Source organism: Ammodytes marinus (assembly GCF_949987685.1).
Source record: "Ammodytes marinus genome assembly, chromosome: 15".
Lineage (NCBI taxonomy): Eukaryota > Metazoa > Chordata > Actinopteri > Uranoscopiformes > Ammodytidae > Ammodytes > Ammodytes marinus.
In genome coordinates, this window is record NC_137219.1 from 14103914 (window position 1) to 14125591 (window position 21678).

Genomic DNA, 21678 nt, shown 5'->3' on the forward strand with positions numbered 1-21678 from the left:
TTTCATTTATAAGTTAGTTAAAATCACTTAACCCAATAAAAATATATATACATTTAGTTTTTCAAGCCTCATTTAATTTTGAAAGTGGAGCGATTCAGCTCTCATTGAGCCAGTGTGTGTGGGTCTATGCGTAATTGCCTTTTTTCTAGAGTAGGGTCACATCATTGAGAAACTATTTCATCTGCTCACTCAGTCCTTCCAGGATTTCAACTTGGCAGCTCTACTTTTCTGGGAATGTCTTGCGGGCTGCTTAAAAAACTGACTCTTGATTCCTTGCTTTCATTGGACCATGGGCAAAAATAAACCACAAACTCATGCTCCAAAAAGTTATTTTTCATTTAAAGTAACTGTATGCAACTAATCTGTATGCAAAGAGCAAAAATTTACAGAAAAAAATTATGGACAATTTACACCTTTGTCAAGTTTACAACACATCAAAATATCAAATAGCCCATTTCCACACAGACACTTGCATGAATGTCCAAATCAAGCCATAAACATAGTCAAAACCGAATTTCCAAAGTCAATCATGTGCCACCTTTTTGTGGAATTAAAGGAGTGCTTTTAAGAAAGAGTTCATCAGGTGCAGCCGTGGTTCTTGTCGAGAATATGTCCGTCTGACTTCTCGGCCCATTGCACACTCACGTCTCTGGGGAATGTAACAGCGTCACATGGTATGTGCCACCGGGAACCGTCTCAGACAAAGCCACAGACACCAAGTTCATGATGACTGGTGGCTCAATGAGCAGAGTCTTAGCTCTCCAGCAGTTCAGGCGAAGTGAAGGAGAAGTTACGGAACTCCTCCTGGTTGATGGAGGGGATCAGAGGGTCCTCGATGGGCGTGAGGGTGGGCTCTTCCTGAGTGAAATCTGGGTCAAAGTTGTTGACGTCCTCCGGTGTTTTCTGGAGGGTAAATTATTAAGAATCATTCATCAGCAGCAACATTTCAGCAAAAGGCTTATTGAGAGCCACAAGGTATTACATAGTCAAACACTATCTAGTGTCTGGGGAGTTTTTCTTCATTATCATTCATACGCTATCATGCCCTCAGAAAAGTCATTCATGGGGACTTACGATCCTGGGCTTGAATGGTGGCTCTATTTCTCTACGATTCAGCTTCTCCCAATCAATGCCCGTGAAGAAGGAGTGGTTGGTTACGGCGCTCTCTCCGCCCTCTGACGCCACGCAGCCGAGACGCTGCGCTGGGTTTTTGGTCAAGAACTGTGAAAAACAAAAACTTGATGAGTGATAACATTAATGTAAGAAAACATAAGAGCAACAACAACAAAGGGGGACCAGTGGATTTCAACAGGTTATTTGTTTGAGAATGGTAAGAAACACTTTTTTTAAGGGGATAAAAAGAAGAAGAAAAAGTCGAAAAAATGAAGAAAATGGAAATGTGATGCATGTTGTTCAACGAGGTCAAACCAGCATTTGTTGGCAGTGATGCCAACAAATGCTGTTGACTGGATGTCTTCCTGGACATGAGCCAGGAAGACATCCAGTCAATCTCCGCCTCCCAACTCACAAAAAATACACCCCAGACTGTGTATGGCGTTTCCTACAATGCTTAAGTGTCTCAACTTCCTGGTCTTACACAATAAAACTATACAACAATTGAATGGCCTGTTGAACTGTTTTCTCTGCCTCCAAAGTAATAGTAGAAGCTGGGCCAAAAATTGAGTTTGTCTCAATTTTCCACTGGGAGGAAAGTGAAAAAACAAATGTGTTTTGGAATTTTTTTGGACAGGGGAGTCTGTGCACACCTCACGGCTGGCGGTGACATTCAGTGTAGGCCACAACAAATTAATGAGCCGCCGTCTCCGCGGTGACAGTGTTCAGATTAATGTGTCTTGCCATATCAGCTCCAAACATCATTAACCCATTGATGACGGCTGCTGCGCGATGCCACATTGGCTTTCCTGCCTGATGCTGCGTCGCGCAGCATTATTACTTTATCTAATTTTCATGGCATTCCCAGCATAGAATGCACTGTCATTGGTTCAAATACACATGAGGTGGGTTTTGTTGATTTTTTAAGACCACGTGACCACCCAAAAGTTGTGTGGTTTGCCGAAAATCATGTCAATCAAAAAAATAAAAAAATTAAACAAAATAATAAAAAAAATACACCAGCTATGTCGGCGACAGAACAGTTAGTGGCGTTTGGTGCGCAGAATCAAGGTCTACTATAGACTACTGACGAAAATCACACAACACATTGCATCTATTTATTAACAATATTTAATACTTTTCTAATTCATCTAATTTTGACGATTTTTAGAAATATTTGTTGGTTTGTAAGCGCTAAGGGAGCATGTTTAAATAAAACCTGTGAACCTTAACTTTTAAATGTATTTTATTTCATGTTTCTATGTGCTACACAGGCTTAGATATTAAGGTTTTGGTAGACTTGACAATTCGTACTATTTTTTCAGAAAAGCCTCAGGCATTAAGGACATGCATCCTAGATTGCCATAGTCATCAATGGGTTAACTACCAGAAGCCTAAACAACAACATATTCTCTCAGCTAAACTATGCCCACAGAGAAAGAGAAGAGAGACATTGATGAATACAACAGTTTCTGGATTGATCTACCAGCTTCCGGGGCAGATTTTGCTTTCAATTGACGCAGAACTCCATAACAATCAACGTGCAGAGACTTGCCCGTGACAGGTGACACACCGCCATTGACATGTATACACCTCTTTCAGGAAGGGCAAATAAACATTAAAGTTTAATGCCTATGCAGTGTTGTGCTAGGATTTGCAGCTGGGAGAATGATTTTAATGACTTAATTTGTAGTTCATCGGCTACAAACCGCACCTACACACCAGTTTGGTTCTTTAAGTGGAAAAAAACTGTTAGACAGACCGGCGGCGGTCAATGAGTTCAGGAGCTTACAGGACAAAAACCCTTAAGAAAAACTATTCCACTGAGGTTGATGCAATTTTTTCCATGGCTACATGTCAGCTGTGCCACCCTGAGCACCAGACTTGCCATGTCAGCATTACCACATGAAGACGCCATCTGTCTTCTGGAGGGTTTGTTGGACATTAGAAGTGAGGATGTCACCTTAGGCTCTGAGGAACTATGAAGGGCAGTTATTAGTCTGAATAGTTTATGGTTGAAATGATGAATTCACTAATCATAAAATGGCAAATGAAAAAAACTATTGGATTTGACAAATATTAATAGCTTTAGTGCGTAACTCTTTAATAAAAATGTATGTCGGTTACGTTCAAGCCATCGCCCAATGAGCTGACACAAAGTTGATCAAGCATATCAGCTTCAACAAAACTCTCTCTGTATTTTTCAGTATGGCAGAGTTGACACAAACTGGTGTCATGTCACCTCGCCCCGTGACACTGGCGCAAGAGCCCAGAAAAAACCCAATAAATGCCTAAATAAATGTTTCAGTTGTTGATCCTACTGCCAAGAGAAAACCTGGACGTACAGCAGGAGTTATACAATCCATGTGCGCTCACTGAAGGCTTACCTGATGTAGATAAACTGACAGTATTTTTGTAATTCCTCAGAATTCCTCATGGGGGCAACAGAAGTAATGCACTAAAGCTTTAATTTGATTATTAATGTTTATGAAGTATCTTTACACGAACCACTTAAATAAGCTTTCGTTATTTTTTTGTTTCTTCTCAATAAGCACCACACTCAACATTGGTGATATTACTTTTTATAGATATTCTCAGAGGAACAACCTGACAACTGTAAAGTCCATGAACTTGCTCACAGGAACAAGGAGAACTTTCAACGGATCACCCTTCAGTATAAATAGAGCAGCAGCGGTAAAATCCACTCACACTGACATGCCTCCTTACATAACGCATGACTCCGGGAGCAGTGACACAAATCACCAGGGGGGGATTGGCCCAGTGCTTCCTCAAGCATGTTGGAATAACAACGAGGACGAGGGGAGGAGAGTCGGGTGCAAAGAGGAGAGGATGGGAGAGTGTGTGTGTGTGGGGGGGGGGGGGGTCAGGCGTTGTCGTATTTATAGGTTGTGTGCTGTGGCTGGGCGGTGGACCATGCCTTAATATAGTTATGTAAGAGGCCCAGGCCAAACAGCTGGGTGGCCAACTCCGTAGGGCTGCCAGTCAGAGAGTGTCAATCAGAAAAAAATCCAAACGAAAAGTTCATCAAACCATCGATAATATCTTACATCATCACACTGCAGGCTCCCTTTACACTGTCCAGGAATGCAGGGAATTGGTCTTTTAGTAAAATACTCACACAACTTTTTTCATTTTTTTCCACAAACGCTGGTCACACATCCAGTGAGAAATTGGATTTCCTCTATCATATTCTATTTTTCAAAAAGAGCATCATAGGCATTTCCTGCTATTGTATGACGTGAAAAAAGCCAGACAGAGGCATCCTGAAGGCAGCAGCAACATTTGGCTTTAGTCCAACTTTTTTTTACTACTGTGAATAGAAAATGAAAAAGACTCACAGCTTTGAGTATGTTCACAGCCTCTGCGCTGAGCCAAGACGCATAGACAATCTCTTCATTGAGGATGGATTCGAAGAGGTCGTCTTCATTTTCGGCCTCAAAGGGTGCGTGTCCCGACAGCATCTCGTACAGCAGCACTCCGAGGGCCCACCAATCCACAGAGGGCCCATACAGCATCTCCCGCAGGATCTGTGGAGACGGGAATAGCTTACTATTAAAGTTAACCATCCCAGCACAGTGGGGTTTTACAGAGAAGAGGATCTGGATGAGTGAGTTGCCATTGAAGCTAAACTGTGGAACAAGTATTAAGGGCAGCAAAAGAGGCCTTTCATAAAAGTCTCTCAAACAAGAGGACAAAGACCATCTTAATCCCTCATTATGGAAACCAAGCACTCCTGTAAAAGTACATTCTGAAAGGGGGGGAGGTATGGTAGCCAGGGCCAGGAGTCTACAAGCGGACCTCACAGGTACGCTGCCTTCCAGCCAATCAGGGGGGGGCGTTTGGAGTTACCACAGTGTTTGTTTTCAGTGAGGTGGTGTCAAGGAGAAGGGATGAGGACTGAGAGCTGCACTGAATGAACTCAGAAGACCTGGGCCAGCAGGAAGCTTAATGTGGTTGAATTTATTATTTGCTGCAATCTGTTTCATAAAACAGCACCAGAAAGTATGATTATGCCCTGTACCATAGGTCTGGTGGATACATTATCCAAATGGTCTGTCGTTATTAGTAGCTATGGGTCCTGAACTGTGCGTCTATAAAGTTACTGTGTTTTTGTTCGACACAGGTGTAGAAACTGACCTCAGGGGCAATGTAATCCGGGGTCCCACAGAAGGTTCCTGTGGCAGCGCCTTCAAATATGCCCTCTTTGCACATGCCAAAGTCGGCCAGCTTACAGTGACCGTCTTGGTCAAGAAGAACATTGTCCAATTTTAGATCCCTAAAAAAGGAAAGAAACACAGAGAATGAGATAGCTGTCTCAATGCATTGTTATCAAAAAAATGATAAATGGCAGGAAACTAATCAGCCACCAAAATGTAACTAACTGAAACCCAACAGCTGCTAAAATGTCAAGTTTGTGCCCAGTCTCCAGGCGCCCTCTGCTAATGTTGTTTCTATTTATACCTGACAGAGGTAGAAATTTGTGGCGAGACAAAAGGAAAAGGTCTCCTGAGGACAGTGGAGCCTCTGTGGAGGAGCCACTCACAGACAATTTCATTTAAAAAGGCAGCCAGGATAAGTCTGGACACGTTCAGACAAACAACACGTTCGACAGGCAACAAGGAAAAAGTATTCTGATGTCAATATTTATTCTGTTTCCAGTAGAGGAAAAACTTGTTTTCTTTTTCAGAGCAAATTCTAACAGCATATTACATCAGATGTGGTTGTATGCACAGGAATGAATTGACAGCGTTTTGTTTATTTTTTTAAGGATTAATTATGCAATGTGCAGCACCTTTGGTTATCAATGTGAAATGTTTTCTAAGACAAATGTTTCAGTTTGTGGGAAAGTCAATAAGCTTTGACTTCAATTGTTTTTATTGTCAAGCTCAAAACTCATTAGTTTACAAAGTAATACCACCGTGTTTTGATGTCAACTGAAGAGAAAATATATTGTATTGTACTATCAGTGAAAGTGCTGACTATGCATGTGGGTGCCTCCATGTCTGTTGTTGCTTTGTCATCTGACAGAGAGATTAAACCTGCCAAGTGGGGCCTCATGTGATGAACACTAATCTGTGATCAGGCGACCCAACTTTAAAGACCAAGGTCATTTGACAGAGATTGGCAGGAGCTACAGTAGACAGACACTGCAATAGTAAAGATTCAATTCAACATTTGGAAGATGCATGAAACTTGAGAGGGGACAGATATTTGTAGTTCCTGATTCTTCTGGGGAAAAAAAGAAAGGTGATCGCTGGGTGAATTAAACAGGAAAAACACAGAAATGTATGACAGGCTGGTTAAGTAACACTAGTTTGGCTGGATCAATCTGGTTTGCTCTTGTCTACCGCAACCCAATTGTGGAAAAAGTGACTCAGATGATTACGGTAATTGTCCCTGGCAGCCAATCAAACAGGCCAAAAGTAAGCAGATTCCTATATATGACTACTCAGTAGTATACAGTACAAAGTGTAGAGCCTGTAGGGCCTAATATAACAACAAAAAACAAACTGTGAAAACTAAAAAGGGATGATGGATAAATCATCTCTTTAAATTACCTCTTCTACTTTTTCATGAAATATTTAAATTAGTATAAATGTGTCCAGTGAGACATTTATATTTCCTGTCATGCTCTCATCACAGAGCTAATAAGGACCACACATCACAATGTAAATAACCCACTCCCAATACTGCTCCTGTACTCGTTCATTCATCTACCTCATTGCACTACTAGAAGGACAAGTTTGACTTTGACTTTCTATTGGATGTAGGTGCGTCGGATGGATGGATTTCCACAGTTACTATTAACCTCTGGAACATTGAGGTACTACTGAACTTTTTATAGTGCAAGAACAACTAACTGGGTGAGATACAGAGTTGCGCTAATATGAATATTTCTAAAGAAGAGAAGAGGAAGTGCTGGCAAACCCTATGACGCACTATTTCTTTTCTGACTGTGGTTCGAGGTTCACCAAACGTACATCTGGACAAAACCACCAAACCTCCTGAAATCTATAAAAATAAACATCAACAGAAGATTATACCACTGGGATACTAGTCAGAGTTTAGCAGTGCATTGTTATACAAGCACTCTTAAATTAGGACCTTGGTAGAAGAATATTGTATTTTTTCTTTAAAATCCATCTTTCTTTAAATTTCATCTTCTTCTAACATGGTTTGTTCTTTAACATGTTGACGGGGACAACAACTTAGATACCACAACATTATTGTTGACAGTCCCAACACAAAGGCAGTGTTTATTGCAGGGCCTTTGTACTGCATCGCATGACATTTAGCAGCTGTTCATAATGTTTACCCCATGTGTTTAATTGGCTCTCCTCACAAAATGTCTGGGTTCATACTGCTTGAAATAAAGTCTTCAAATGTCATTGGTCTCATGAATAAACTATATAGTATTTTGTAAAATGAAAAAACACATCATTTAAAAAAAATTACCTCTAAAGCTCTTTTGGAAGATGTGGGCATCAACTGAGAAAGTTTAAAGCAGGACTTCAACTCCCTACAGAGATACCTAATCAGCTCATGCACATAAGTGCATATTACACAATACAGTAACTGAGGCTTTAGTATTATTTTAAAGGAGGCATGACAAGCTTTGCTCTTATCAACACTGGCTAGTTGGCTTTCTATTCTGGTTGTTGCATGCAAACTGCGTGTGGCCTCTTAAGCTAACCGCCATGCAATGTTGTGCAGGCTGACACAGAGCACGGACCACTAAATTTAACTCAGTATTTAGCTCACATGATGGACCCCTTCCTTATCATCATGCACTGGCAGGGATCCTGCTGCTGTATCACCTAACTCTGCATCTAGATAGATAACAGCATCCTCAAAAGGTTTCAGCAAAAACACTCAAACATCTGATGCCGCAATAACAAGAGCAATAACGTGATTATAATTTACAAATTTGAAAATGAAATTTTATTATTAAAGGATGAGTTCACACAAAAAATTCAAATGTTACCATGCTGTTGTAGCATGCACTCTATGCCAATATGTTAACTTACAAAAAATCTTTGATAATGAGCTTAAAAGTGAACCATTGGAGACAAGTGTTTGGCTGCAATACACTGCAAGAGCTGCTGGTAGAATTGTATATCTTTAGGAGACAACTTCGACAGTTTGAGAGGAGGCTGAGTTTAAACATTTTTGGTGATGTTTCAACTGAAATGTGAAGTGAGGAAATCAAGGCTGAATAAAGCTATGAGGTTAACAGATCCACTTTAAAAAGGAGTACCCTGGAGTTTTTGTTATTTTACTCCCATAAACTTTAGATGTTTTGAATTCAGATTAATGGTCCAAAAAATCGATGCCAAGACATAGTATCCTAGATCTCTTAGTGCAGACTAGAGTATGAGTCAAGATCCCCAAATCACTCTCTTAATCTCAAAATATCTTAAATGTGCCCCTTCGTTCGACTGTTCTCGCTTGATGCCCACTTCATCTCTAGAGTTTGTCAAACAGGTTTTTTCGTTTAAATTTGATGTTTACAAATCCAAACCAATTTAAAATACTTGACTACAATCTACCCATCTACTCTGAACATGGGCAGGATCTTTGATCTCAGTAGTATGACAATAGTGTGCTACTTTAGGACTTATTAGACTCATTAAAAAGACTACTATCTTTGGAGACCTTTCTGTGCACAAATGCGTTCTACTCTCTTTGGCATGGCACATTCATGTTACATGTGTTCGTTGCTCCAGACCTGTAGAGGATGCCTTTGCTGTGCAGGAACATGAGAGCGGAGGTGATCTCTGCGGTGTAGAAACGCGCTCTGGGCTCCTCGAACTTCCTGGACTTCTGGATATGGAACATTAGATCACCGCCATTCACAAACTCCATCACAAAGAAGAGACGGTCCTGTAAACACACAGCAGCAGCAGGGAGATGACATTAACACATGTGCACACAAACCACAGGATCCTCACGGAAGCTCCCGCGTTATTAAACATTCCGAGATTGCTTCAAGGATCATACGTCAGTCACCTCTTATAAATTTCACATGTCAACAGACATAATGGATTACTCAGTGGGGCAAAAAAAATACTGATCAAAGCCATAAATCTACCTTTCTCATTACAGGCTGTGGTCGATATATGTCATGTTGAAAAGAAGAGCATGGAGAAGGAAAAAATCAAAATCTAGAGGAAAACGGGATGCACAGATGAGGCCATCAAGTTGAAGTGTTTGACATTCAGCCATAGCTGACTCTGTTTAACTGGATTTGTCTGGTTTTTACCCTATAATTACACGTTTAGTTACACATTGTTATTGTTAGTGCAGCACACTAACAATGTGCTGCACATTAAAAGCAGTCAGCCGTCTGTGTGTGGTTGAGCTTTAAAGCTTCGAGGATCTTGGTCAAGCTACTATTGAACCTTATTGAGTTGTACCGTTTAAAATGCTGCTCACGCTGACATTTGAGGCTCCAAGGTGAAATTACCATTTTATTTCAAAACCCTGGTTCAAGTGTTTTCGCTTTCAATTCAATTCTACAAGGAGAATTTGTTTTGACTGGAACATTAAAGTGACCACAGATGCCATTTCCTGCAGTAGCCATTTTAAATTCACATTCAGTCAATGGCTGGCTGCCTCTGGTCGATATTTTGTAAGACTTTCTCCAAACCTCTGAACTTACTGAGCCAAATGTCTGGCAATTGAAACATTACATTGTATTTGCTGTTTAGGGGTTTAAATGTGCAGATGATGATATATTGCCATGTTGAAGGACAATTTTCTGCTGACACATTGTTTGGGAAAAGAGAAGAAAAAATTTGCCCACTTCACTCAACCACAGGCGCACAAACATTCTCCCCAACTCGTCCCCTTGCGTATTCTTTTCGTTCTTTCACAAAATTGGTCTTTAAACAGTCAACATGTTATAATGTAGCTGAAACATTTCACACTTTTGTTTTGAAGGAGCGTTTCATAGTTGCTTTCAAATGAAAAAGCCAACTAAGTTTGAGAATCTGCTTGCTGTGGAAAAGAGCGACAAGACACCTAAAAAGATGAAGAGGAGGTGCTGTGGTGGAAAAGGAAAAGAAAGGTTGTTCTGTGGTTGTGTGTGAGTTTGAATGGGTCAACAGCAAAGTGTTACAGAGTCAGTTCTTCACTACCTGCTGCTCTATTTTGATCCAAGGTGAAATAGGTCAGACTGCAAAAGCAGATTAGGAGACTTCCTGTCTGTGTTCCCTCTCAGACACAAGACTGAAAAACTGCTGCCACCTGCTGACCAATGTACCCATTACAATGCTGTATCCTTATTCCAGAACACACAGCACACATTTTCCTTCTGTGTGTACTAACTGCCCAAACAGCAATGCCTTTAGCCATATGTACTCAACCAAAGGTTTTCAAAGAACAAAATTCTTATTTGTCAGTAAGTTTCCCGGAGCTGTCACACCTCAATATGCTAGTGGTTTGCCTTTTTCGCTGTTGTGAAGAGCTCCTCTATTCCCTTTGTGTACTGTACTGTGAAACATTCTATAAAACCTGCTCAGCATTAGTATGCCGTAAGGTATTTGGACACAGCCTAAAACTACTGTATGGAGCATCAAATGATATATTACTCAAGCGAAAGTCATGCAACTAATATTTATAATATGTATTTATTGAAATTATTTTATTGAAAAGCAAAGGCAGTAATAACGAAAACTATGTCACATGAAGAAAATGAAATAAATATTCAACTTAACTGTGATGTAAATAATTACAAGACAGCATAAAGCATCTTCGTGAAAACATTTAAGGGAAGTGTAAATAATTACCATAGAGTGTTCTTTTACATTGCTAAGTGATTCTGAATAGGACAAAATAAGTGGTCTTGGAAAAGTGGTATACTGAAACCTAACATACACTGGCGTACGAGGTACTAAAACTGGGTAAATACTTATGTTGTGAAATTATCTTTGCGAGGTGCTTGTGTGCAGGTTTACACTGTATATTAATTCAATGACGAAGCCTCATCTTTAAAAAGCCAGGACAGGAAGAGAACTGAGATTTTTGAATCTGAGAATGTAACAAATACAGTAAAGAGTTTTTTTTTTTTTTTTTTACATTTCCCACTTGCATATGGTGATGACAGGGCTCTTTGTTTGCACAGCACTCTTTTCAAGTGACAGCACTTCAGGACGGAATGAGGTGTTTTAAATTATCACCTCTGTTGTACTGCAAAAATGCACAGATTGACTTCATAATAAAAGCCTACTGAATTGTGACACGGGTGCATGCGTGCGCATCTGTACTGACCGTGGTCTGGAAGCAGCAGTACAACTGTGTGAGGTAGGGGTGACAGCAGGCCAGTGACAACACCCTCTTTTCCGTCATGGTACACTCCACGTCATCATCCTGCAAAATGATGTCCTTCTTCAACACCTTGACGGCGAAAACACGATTCTTTTTGTTTAGTCTCGACAGCATCACCTGCAGATCAAACACACAGGGAGTACCATAGATTAGAATTCAAAGGATTTTTACTAATTCAGCGGCACGCTGATTCAAAGGTTCATTTATGCATAAATGTATTCTTGCATTGTAAACATTAACTTGTTAAATACTTTTTTTAATTGGGATATTTTGGAATGAAACACCTTCAGACCAGACCAGATACAATTTCCACTAATGACTGTATATGTTTTCAAATTTTACTTCCTCATTCATCACATAGGATCATTACAATACAGAGAATGTCTCATATCCTCTTGTCAGTCCAACCTTGCCAAAGCTGCCCTTCCCAAGGACTTGAAGGAATGTGAAGTCTGAGATGCCAAGCCGAGGAGTTTGCTGCCGACTTTCAATACTCTCCCTCCTTACAGAGGGCGCCCTCATCTCAACTTCATTTTTGGCCTGTCAGTGAAAAAAACAAATCCACCAAAAACCTACTAAGTTCAGCCAGCTTAAAGTCACATTTCAGTCATATGAACAGTATACTGTACTTATTTTGGACATTATCAGCATGCGTACCATTGAGTTGCGTTTAGAGAGTCCTCCAGCCTGCAGACCCATCTCGGCGAGCTTATTGGCCAGTTCCACACTGTTGACCCCACAGTTTGGAGCGACGTTGCCTCTGCAGCGGATGTGAACATTCATTTTACAGACTGAAGAGAGAAACCACACAGGACAGGGAAATATCAATACAATTAAATACAATTAGGACATTTGAGATTGTGATTATGAGAGACAAACGTTGGCATGTGTCTCACTTTTACAGTGCAGCCCCTGCTTGACTATCCCCCATAGCAGTGAGCCACAGTGGTCACAGAAGGACGGCGACTTGTAGTTGTGCATGTTGAACTTGTGAGGGACGTTGATGCTGAAGCCTTGGGTTACCGGCTGCGGGAGAAAGATGCACAGAGAATGACGTGCTGTTAACTAACCATTATGTGTTACCCAAGCTCGCTCCACTGGTTGTGTTCATATTCTCAACCACTTGAAATTTTCCACATAGCATGCATTGTGAACAAAATGTTAGTTCCTATTTTTGTCACGGCGTCTGTTTACTGCTGCATCTGCATCTCTCCGAGTTTCCCCGACGGAAGAGAAACTTGTGATGTACAGCAAAATAAAACAACAGAGCAACTATGACACATTCACATGCTAAAAAGAGCAAAGTGAGATCATGAGAACAAGTGTGAAAAAGTATAGTAAAGTGTAGTTCTGAGTTCTAGCTCGGTGACTAGGCGAACAAAGAAAAGAGGAACATGTACAGTCTGCTGATCACTGCAGGTGTTAAATCTGTAGGAGGGGGCTCTCTAGGAGGTCTGCTATCTTGTGCACATCCTGTATTACGAAAAACAAAACGGCTTGCGAGGTGAAAAATAACAGCGATGATGACACGCCTGAGTGCCTGAAAGCTTTTGACACACTGCTTACTTTTTATATTGGCCTAATGAGTTGTTGAGGCAAACAAACCTGCTTACATAACAGTACATGGATACTGTTAATGAACAGACAAGAGCGTTGTTGACTGGATTAAAGTACCTTACCTGTTCCTTTGCTGGGTTCTTCATGCGTGGACACGCAGTGACAACGTGCTGGTGGCATCGTTTGTGAACCACACAGGTGCACACTGGCAAAACAAGCACTCAAGTGTCAAACTGGTACATCATCATGTCTGTATGGTGGACTGTTTCAAAAAGGCAGAAAGAGAAATAAATAAGGTCTGCTCACCTTGGCACTGGTAACCCTGTTTTCCAAAAACACCCCTATAACAGAGACAGAGACATAATCAGACTCAGTTTACAGTCCACACGGATGTGTGCAGGCGAGCAGCCATTCGCCCTTGCTCGACTTTCTCACCAGATGAACTCTTTGCAGTGAAAACAGAAGGTGGGTTGACGGAGGAACGTGGACATGAACTTGTGCCCGTTGACCTGGTGGATCCTCCGTCTCACGGCACCGTTACGCTTCCTCGTAAACTCCTTGTACGTCTTCTCTTTCACCACAGCGTCATCTGTTGGTTTTCAATCAACACAAGCGCAAAAAGTTCTGCTGTTAATAACTCATAAATCCATAGATAGATTAGATTAGACCCAACACGATGAGCGCTAAGCCAGGGAAATATATTACAATTTAAAAAGGATCACATCACTACTTGTGTGTGTTTAATTCTGCAACCACGGTGCACTACCGTCGATGTATACAAGTAACTGTTGTAATGTCACTATTATCCTGGCCGAAATAATTGCAATTCACAATAGTATCCAGATATTACAATTGATATTCTTCAACATTCTGGAATCACTTTACCTCAGATTTTGATAAGAAATAAATTGCACCAAAGATAGGACACAAATAGTTTTTTTTGTGAAACACAATCTACAGTCAGATTCACCAAGATTGACATATATTGTGAGCGTTATTACACACGATTTGCGATACAATATTATATCCGCCCATCCCTCGCCCGAACAATCCTCTTTTGAATGTCCTGTACCAAGAGGACTATTGTTTAACAAATAGTTTTCCATATCAAAACAAGTTGTACATTTAGGTTCAGAAGATAAGCATAAGTAAATATGTTTGTGTAATACTTGTGCATATCTTTTTAGCTTTGTGCACAGCTGCGTGGTTTGCCTCTATGTATTTTAGCTTTAGCCTAGGTTAGTATGTGTGAGCCGAAAACCACACATGCGTTACAGAAACCTATCTGCTGAGCCCCCACTAGTCCCTGCAAACAACAGATATATTTGTGGTAGATGTGTGAAAGGGGCGCTTTACATTTTGGATGAAGACTTTCTGTGCACTGAAAACTTCTCCATATTTCTCTGTAAAAGGTCAGAAGTATTGAATTGTTACCTCACAACAGCAGAATTTATTTGAATGTATGTGGGACATTTGAGTTTAAAGTGTATATATTGTTTAAGGTTACATTTATATTAGAAATCAACCTTTGGTGTAATTAAGATGTGAAAACACTGTGTTACTGTTTCGCAAAATTACATTTTCTTAATGAATGATTAGGACATCACATTGCAAACTAACACCGATTCAAGTTTACTCTAATATAACACATAGCAGTGAAGCAGTCTATTGCTTTAAACAATTATTTGATAGGTTGATATTATTCGGCACAATTTTGTCACCTTAAGATAAATATAATTATCAGAAATCTGTATTTATAGTGTTAGTAATTTATACCACACAGCTGCCCAGCACAAGGGTTGACTGACAAAATGCCTTGAATGGAGCGTTCACTAACATTCACGTATGAGCATGTCATTTTTTTCATATTTGGTGACTGACTCCTAGGATTACTCAGTGCTGTTTGGAGAGGTATATGTAAAACAACAGAGCTTAAATATTCTGTCCAACATAAACTGCTCCAATCATAAAAACAGCCAATGTTGAAAAGAATATAATTGTAATTATAAGTGAAGATGTTCTACTAGTCTACTAAGAAACTCAAACAGGTCAAACAACAATATGTGATGCATTTGTAAAGTACGTGTTAGTATTTTCATGAAGTTTAGCAGGCAGTGTGATGTGAAAAGGGGAACTTAATGAGTTGGGGGGACAGTATGTGTTCAAAAGATCATGTACATACTGTATCTAAAGCAACAGATTGCAGTCCTCAATGTTTATGTCCTCAGACGTTAGAAGTCTAAGTGAGGAAACAAGCATACCTGGCACATACCTTCCTGCAGTCACACAGAAACATGCATGACAGGCTCTGCTATTACATAATGTACAGTATGTGCACTTTGGGTATACAATGGCTTACAGATAATAAAAAAAAATATTCAAAAGAGCTGGCATTATTTCAAGGACTACAAAATACACTGATTTGGCATAAATGGTTAGCGCTGTTGTTCAAGGCTGTGTGCAAAGAGGAACAGAGGAGAAATGCAAGAGCAATATTTATGCACTTGTCGCATTTAAATCTACAGTCGCAGCCTTACCATCAGTGAAGGATCCAGTGAGGGCAATGTAAACATACACCTTGCCCTCTGGCTCCAAGTCCATCTGCAGACACACAAACACAAAATTATAATTCTGCATACTCAAAAAGTTTAAAGGTGGAGTCAGTAATTCTGTAGAACGCTTGTTGTCAAAATCACTTTTTAGTCAAAATCTGTGAATATCTCCCCATGATCCACTACCAGTACGTACTGTGTCTGAAAAATAATCTGGTGTTAAAACACAGCCTAGGCGGGTATGTAATTTATAATAAAGTACATACATAGTACAGGCAGGTAGCGGATAGTGAGGACAAAAAAATAAAAAATGTACAACAAGCATTCTCCTGAATCGCTGACTCCACCTTTAACAGAAACAGTACAGACAGATATGAGGATCCAACACACATCTAATGTTTTTTAACTTAGAAACAGGTGTTAGTGTTTTAGCTACGATACGAGATTTATAAAAAGTACAGTACATGTGGGACATTTGAGCATCAGTTTCGGCTCATGTGTAGTAAAAATACAGCAATGTCACAGCAGATTCTTTGCATTCCTAAGTGAGTGCGTAATGTCTTAGAAATTTAGGCGTCGTGACAGAAAGACAACAAAGCCTGTCTGGCAGGTTGGAGTGGTTGCAGAGTTTGCAGTGCCTTGACTCTCAGCTGAGAAATATGAAATACAAAAGCTCTTGGGTATTTTTGTAATATATTTCCCGCAGCAACCACGGAATGGAAACTTAGGTCACTGTACGCTTAAAAGAGGACCTATTTATGTTACACATACACCCCCAATGGAAAATAGTCCCCACCCACGAAACAGTGACACATTAGGAGTCAAGTGTGGCCACATAGTTGGTGCCTTGACTGTAGAAATTTCGTCTAGAGGAAAGAGTTCATTTCCCATCAACTCAGAACATCTCCTCTTTTGTTTTTCGTTTACCTGCCCATATCCTCTGTCTCGATCTACAGTCTAGACAGCAGGGTTTATAAATCCACTCACTGTGAACACTTCCTCTGTGTGGGGTATCTTTACTATTTTAACCCTTGCACACTCTGGTCAAGGACAGAGCTAAAAAGCTGCAGATGAAAGAAGTTCAGCCTAGCTGCTCCCAATCTTTAGAATTCCTTCCCGTTAAACTGAGATCTCTTGAATCATGCTAACTATTTGTGAAGAGGCGGAAAACTTTTTTATTCGGACATGCTTTTGGTAAATGACCCAAACTATGGCTCCGATTCACTCTTCTTTCAATCATTGCGCTGCTTATTTTTATTGTTTGTATTGTGTATTTTTGTTGTTATTTTTAATGTAAAGTACTTAGTGATTTTATATCTATGAAAGGTAGACTGTCTTACTAAATAAACTTTACTTCTAAAAAAGGGAGTCAGATGCACGGATAGGTTCAAGTCAGTCATTAGACCATATTAACTGGTCCTTGAGTACACAGAATGAGTTTTGGGCCATAGACTTGTGGATTTTGTCCCCAATCACTTACATAGGAATTACTTTAGAAGGGGACAACATAAAACACCAACTGCGACCGATAATTCACTCAGTTTAATGTACATATGGGCATGTGAGCATTGTTTCAAGACAGACTTGGGAAAAAAAGTAAACCTATCCATCGTGGCGGAGATTATCTGATCTAAAACAGACGTTGGTGATGGGAGCATGGTTGTGTAGTGTAAAAGCAGAACATTGTTGTTTCACAAAAGGAGGAAGTTTCTTCTTCTTCTTCTTTTGTATCAACACAGGGCCCAGGGGCTTCGGCCATTTCAATCGAGCACAGTACACTCTGGGGCCATATTTAACCCACTTTCACTTTCACCACCCCCTCAGAGGGACTGATACCTTCGAGTCTGTGAACTACTCCAACAGCAAATATACCTCAATACTGACTATTGTCTGCTTATTAGAACTTAATTCACTGAGTAACATGTCAAAAGGTGGTAGGCAAAGGAAACTGGCCTCGTGTCTAAATGTCATCTGGTGAATGTCTCAGATGCATGATGTCAGTCAGTGACACTTTACTCCAGTGAAGATTTTCAACGTTTATTTGCCAGTTAGAGGCAGCAAAGACCTTCGGTGTTCTGGGGGGTTCAAAGTGTTTTTCAGTGAAAGTAGAACATCTGGATAGGAGCCTGTAGCGAGAGTGAGTAACAGTGAGCCCTCTAGCACTGATCAGATGGTGGGAAACGCTGCGCTAAACGGCAGCGTGGGCGAGTGGAGGCTTGTGCTTCACCCTCTACTGCCTCATGTGTGAAACAAACCAGCACAGCACCTAGTTCTGGTGCAACACGGTTGCATGGTTCAGATCTAGTGGATAGCCAACTCAAGCTTGCGTCTTGAAGTGAGAAAGCCAAAAGTACTTCTTGTAAAACTGCAGACCAAGCTTCACTTTCATACCACTTCCCCCCCTCAATGTTTGGGGTCTCGATGTAGGAGTGTGTGTGTGTGTGTGTGTGTGTGTGTATACTTCAGTAACTACTTTTCTCACACAAGCATATGCATTTTCTAATCACTTGTATGCATTTTAAATGTTGGATAAATGATCTAATTCGGTCAGTGATGGTTTGAGTATTCAGTATTTCAGTAAGGCAAGGCAAGGAAACTTTATTTATATAGCATAATTCATGACAATATAATAGACACAAAGCAATTCAAAGTGCTTTACAGGTAGCCTGGCTCCACCCGCCGGCGCCTACCTACTTCCGCTCAAATTTAAGATAAGGATACGAGAGAAGCTATTCAGTCTGTTGTGGCAACGCTGCCGAATATTGATAAATTAAAGCCGGAGCAAGAACAAGCTTTGCTGAGTTTTGTTGGTTTCCGGCCGGTCCCGGTGCAAGACATACGTCACGACCAAACGCTATGCGATTGGTTGGCAGATCTGGAGTGGCACTGGGCAGATCCAATCATTTTAAACCTCAACAGACACCCGCCTCCAAGTGAGTGAACGTTTGTCAATTGAGCATTTCCAGACCTTCTGTACAAATGAAATGAAGTACGCAGGTCTGGTAGAACCACGCTACTTTACAGGGGCATAAAATACAAATAAGCGTGTTCTTGACCAAAATGTTATGTTTGGCTTTATCAAAGTGACATGTAAATGCTTCACTTCTCAAACCCAATCCTGCAAAAATACTTTTCTGCTCTTTATTGCAAGGTGTGAGCTGATGAAATACTGAGTTTGGATGGTCAGTGAGGTTAAGGGATTGGAATTTGCATTTTGTTATTCATTTCAATTTTTTTTTACTTATTTGTGTAGATACACATTTGTGCTGAGGCATTCTTCTTCCACACACAACGTTCTAATCATCTTCCTTGTTGTGCCCTTTTCGTGTGACAAGTGATGGACAGTATGTTAAGTTCTTCCACAGGTGCAATGAAGTGAGTTCCCACATTTTAAAAACCCACTGGGTGAATTATGTTTTTGCAAAAAAAATGTGCTTAATTGACAGAAATTGTATTGAATGAACCATGTCAGTCTGCTCCAGGCCGGGAAAGGTGTATGTTACATTCACCAGCACCTGCTGAGGATTATAGTCCTAGAGGGATGAAAGCAAGTCAGAAGAGGGAAACTCCGCCATCAAAAGACAGTTGCGCCTGAAAGACAGTGAGACTAATGTGGTACACTGTATACGATATTTAATCTGAGCTTTAGGAGTTGAAGTCTATTGTCTCCCTCATTTGTCTAGTGTGAAGTGTGAAGTAAAGTTTAAAAAGAACTGGCAGTTCCTTCACACCTCAGACCCACAGTTTACTTTGCACCCCTGGCACCTTCTGAAAGAAAGGTGTGTGGGGGTTTTATCACCATCCTTCTTTTCTTTGTACAGGCAGGTCAAATGCTGTGCACAGCTGAGCAATGTGAGTTTGTTAATGCACACTGCGAGCAAAGTTAACACCTCGCCACAGTAGCTGTTATGTGTGGTTTCAGATCATATTTGCTGATGACAACAGTAGAAGCTTCAACGTTAATTAGCGCAAGGTGCGAAAGGTCAATAGCCAGTACAGGCTACCCATACTAAGACATGGAGGAGAGGTGAATATGTTGTTTGTGTTCTCCTTCAGAAAGCCTAGGTTGTACAGTACTCTTTTTAATGTAAATGGATAAGCACTTAGCCTATTCATGGGGGGATATTGAGACAATACGTCCCTCTACCAGAAGTAACCAACATAATGATACAATAAAAAAATATCAGATTGGATTTAGTATGTGCTGATGAATGCAAGGACTTACTAAAAACATCTACTGAACGTCAATTCAGGCAAAGGCTCTGGTTCAAGGGCCCTCTGACTCCTCAGGACACCTAGGATGGTGGGCAGTAGTTGTTCTACTAGTTAATTCATCCATGGATGATGATATTGGTTCTAAGGGTCAAGACTGGAGTATAAAAAACCACCAGTGTAGTTTACTGCCTTGTTCTTTCCCTGCATGTGATGCCATTAAACCTGGTGGCACATCCTTTTATACAGTAGCTGATCTTAAGAATACTAAGGTATCAGTATCAGTGTGATACTATTCAGGATTCCTCATTAGAATGAAAGTAGGTTTTGTGGTAGCCTATAATATCTGCCGCTCTTATTCTCTGGGCGCAGGTGGTCTGGGGATAGGTCAACTGGTTCCCAGACTCCCAGCAGTAAATGATGGAGCTGGGAACCCCAAGACGTTTACATGACCATGTTTGGGGTTGTGTTGACTTGAGTAACATAGGCCTTTATCCACTTTATATGCTCTTGATTGGTACTCTTTTTTACTCACCCATCCTTCGAAAGTCTCTCCCGTGTTGGAGGTTTTGATGAAGTCCCCAAACTGGATGATGCAGTTGGCCACAAAGTCATCGTACCCGATCGGGGTGTCGTGGAAAACGGCCAGCTCGATTTGTCTGCCGTCGTTCACGTTGAGGCAGAACTCCTCGTTGTACGTCGGCGCCTTGGTCTTCTGTTTGGTGTGAGTCTGTCCGATTTTTAAGTCGTCCACCTTCACCACAATGTAAGGGTCCAGCGCCGAGGCGGCTTTGTGGAAGATGACAGAGTGGCGCAGGGAGAAGGTGGTGGGTTTCAGGTCCACTGCCTCGCCGATACGCAGCTTCAGGTAACCGTTAAACTTCATGTTTTTAACAGGGGCAACAGTATCACGCTGAACGCAAACCGCAATTACGAAGCGAAAAAATAAATACAAGAGACATTTAAAAAAACACCCACACCCACGCCTACTTCATACAACAACTGCGCTGTAATAAATTCATACTTTGTGCTCTAATATAGCCTACTTTAATCTGGCGTCAACTCTCGCGCTCTGTTGTTGCGTTCATCCTGACTCAAACTCCTACGCTGCCTCGGTGTGAACCACGGTATGAACCTGTTTCAAGAAGTTTCAGTAAGGAGGAAGCCACAACAGACTCACGGCGAGGAGGAGGTTCCGCAAAACATGTCACTGAGCGCATATGCATATACACGCACGCACGCACGCACGCACGCACACACACACACACACACACACACACACACACACACACACACACACACACACACACACACACACACACACACACACACACACACACACACACACACACACACACACACACACACACACACACACACACATCTGTCACTGTTGGACTGCCATGTCACATGGCTGAAATTGTAGTTCTTGTTTGGCTAAGTAAGAGGAGCCCAGTACCACGCTGCCCATAATGCAACACTCAGCTCGCTCAAGGTGTTGTGACGGCTCACCTGTCCTGCTCTGAGTGGGTAATACCGCCATCTACTGGGGACATGCTAAGCCTGAACTGATTGAGAAGCGCAAGAAAGTTTGTTCTATAGTTAAATAAATAATAAAAAATACATACATACATACATACATACATACATACATACATACATACATACATACATACATACATACATACATACATACATACATACATACATACATACATACATACATACATACATACATACATACATACATACATACATACATACATACATACATACATACATACATAGGCCTACATACATACATGTCTGCAAACTGATCATCTGCACATTTTTTATTCATTCTGCTCAATCTACACAGAGCTCTTCAGTTTTTTTAAATAATCAATAATTGCAT

The 21678-nt window shown here is 40.8% G+C and overlaps 1 protein-coding gene across 1 annotated transcript; it reads right to left on the bottom strand.

The window, feature by feature from the left end:
* Nucleotides 1–318: 318 nt before the first annotated feature.
* On the bottom strand, nucleotides 319–20896 carry prkcha (protein kinase C, eta, a). Its single transcript, XM_080042037.1, has 14 exons — nucleotides 20320–20896; nucleotides 15558–15621; nucleotides 13456–13609; nucleotides 13327–13361; nucleotides 13143–13225; nucleotides 12360–12489; nucleotides 12121–12254; nucleotides 11872–12003; nucleotides 11407–11580; nucleotides 8864–9018; nucleotides 5272–5410; nucleotides 4473–4661; nucleotides 1075–1221; nucleotides 319–903 (listed from the first exon to the last, which is right to left on the bottom strand). Exons 1-14 carry the CDS (start codon nucleotides 20668–20670, stop codon nucleotides 754–756), a joined length of 2037 nt encoding a protein of 678 aa, XP_079898163.1. The 5' UTR covers nucleotides 20671–20896; the 3' UTR covers nucleotides 319–753.
* Between the last annotated feature and the right edge of the window lie 782 nt (nucleotides 20897–21678).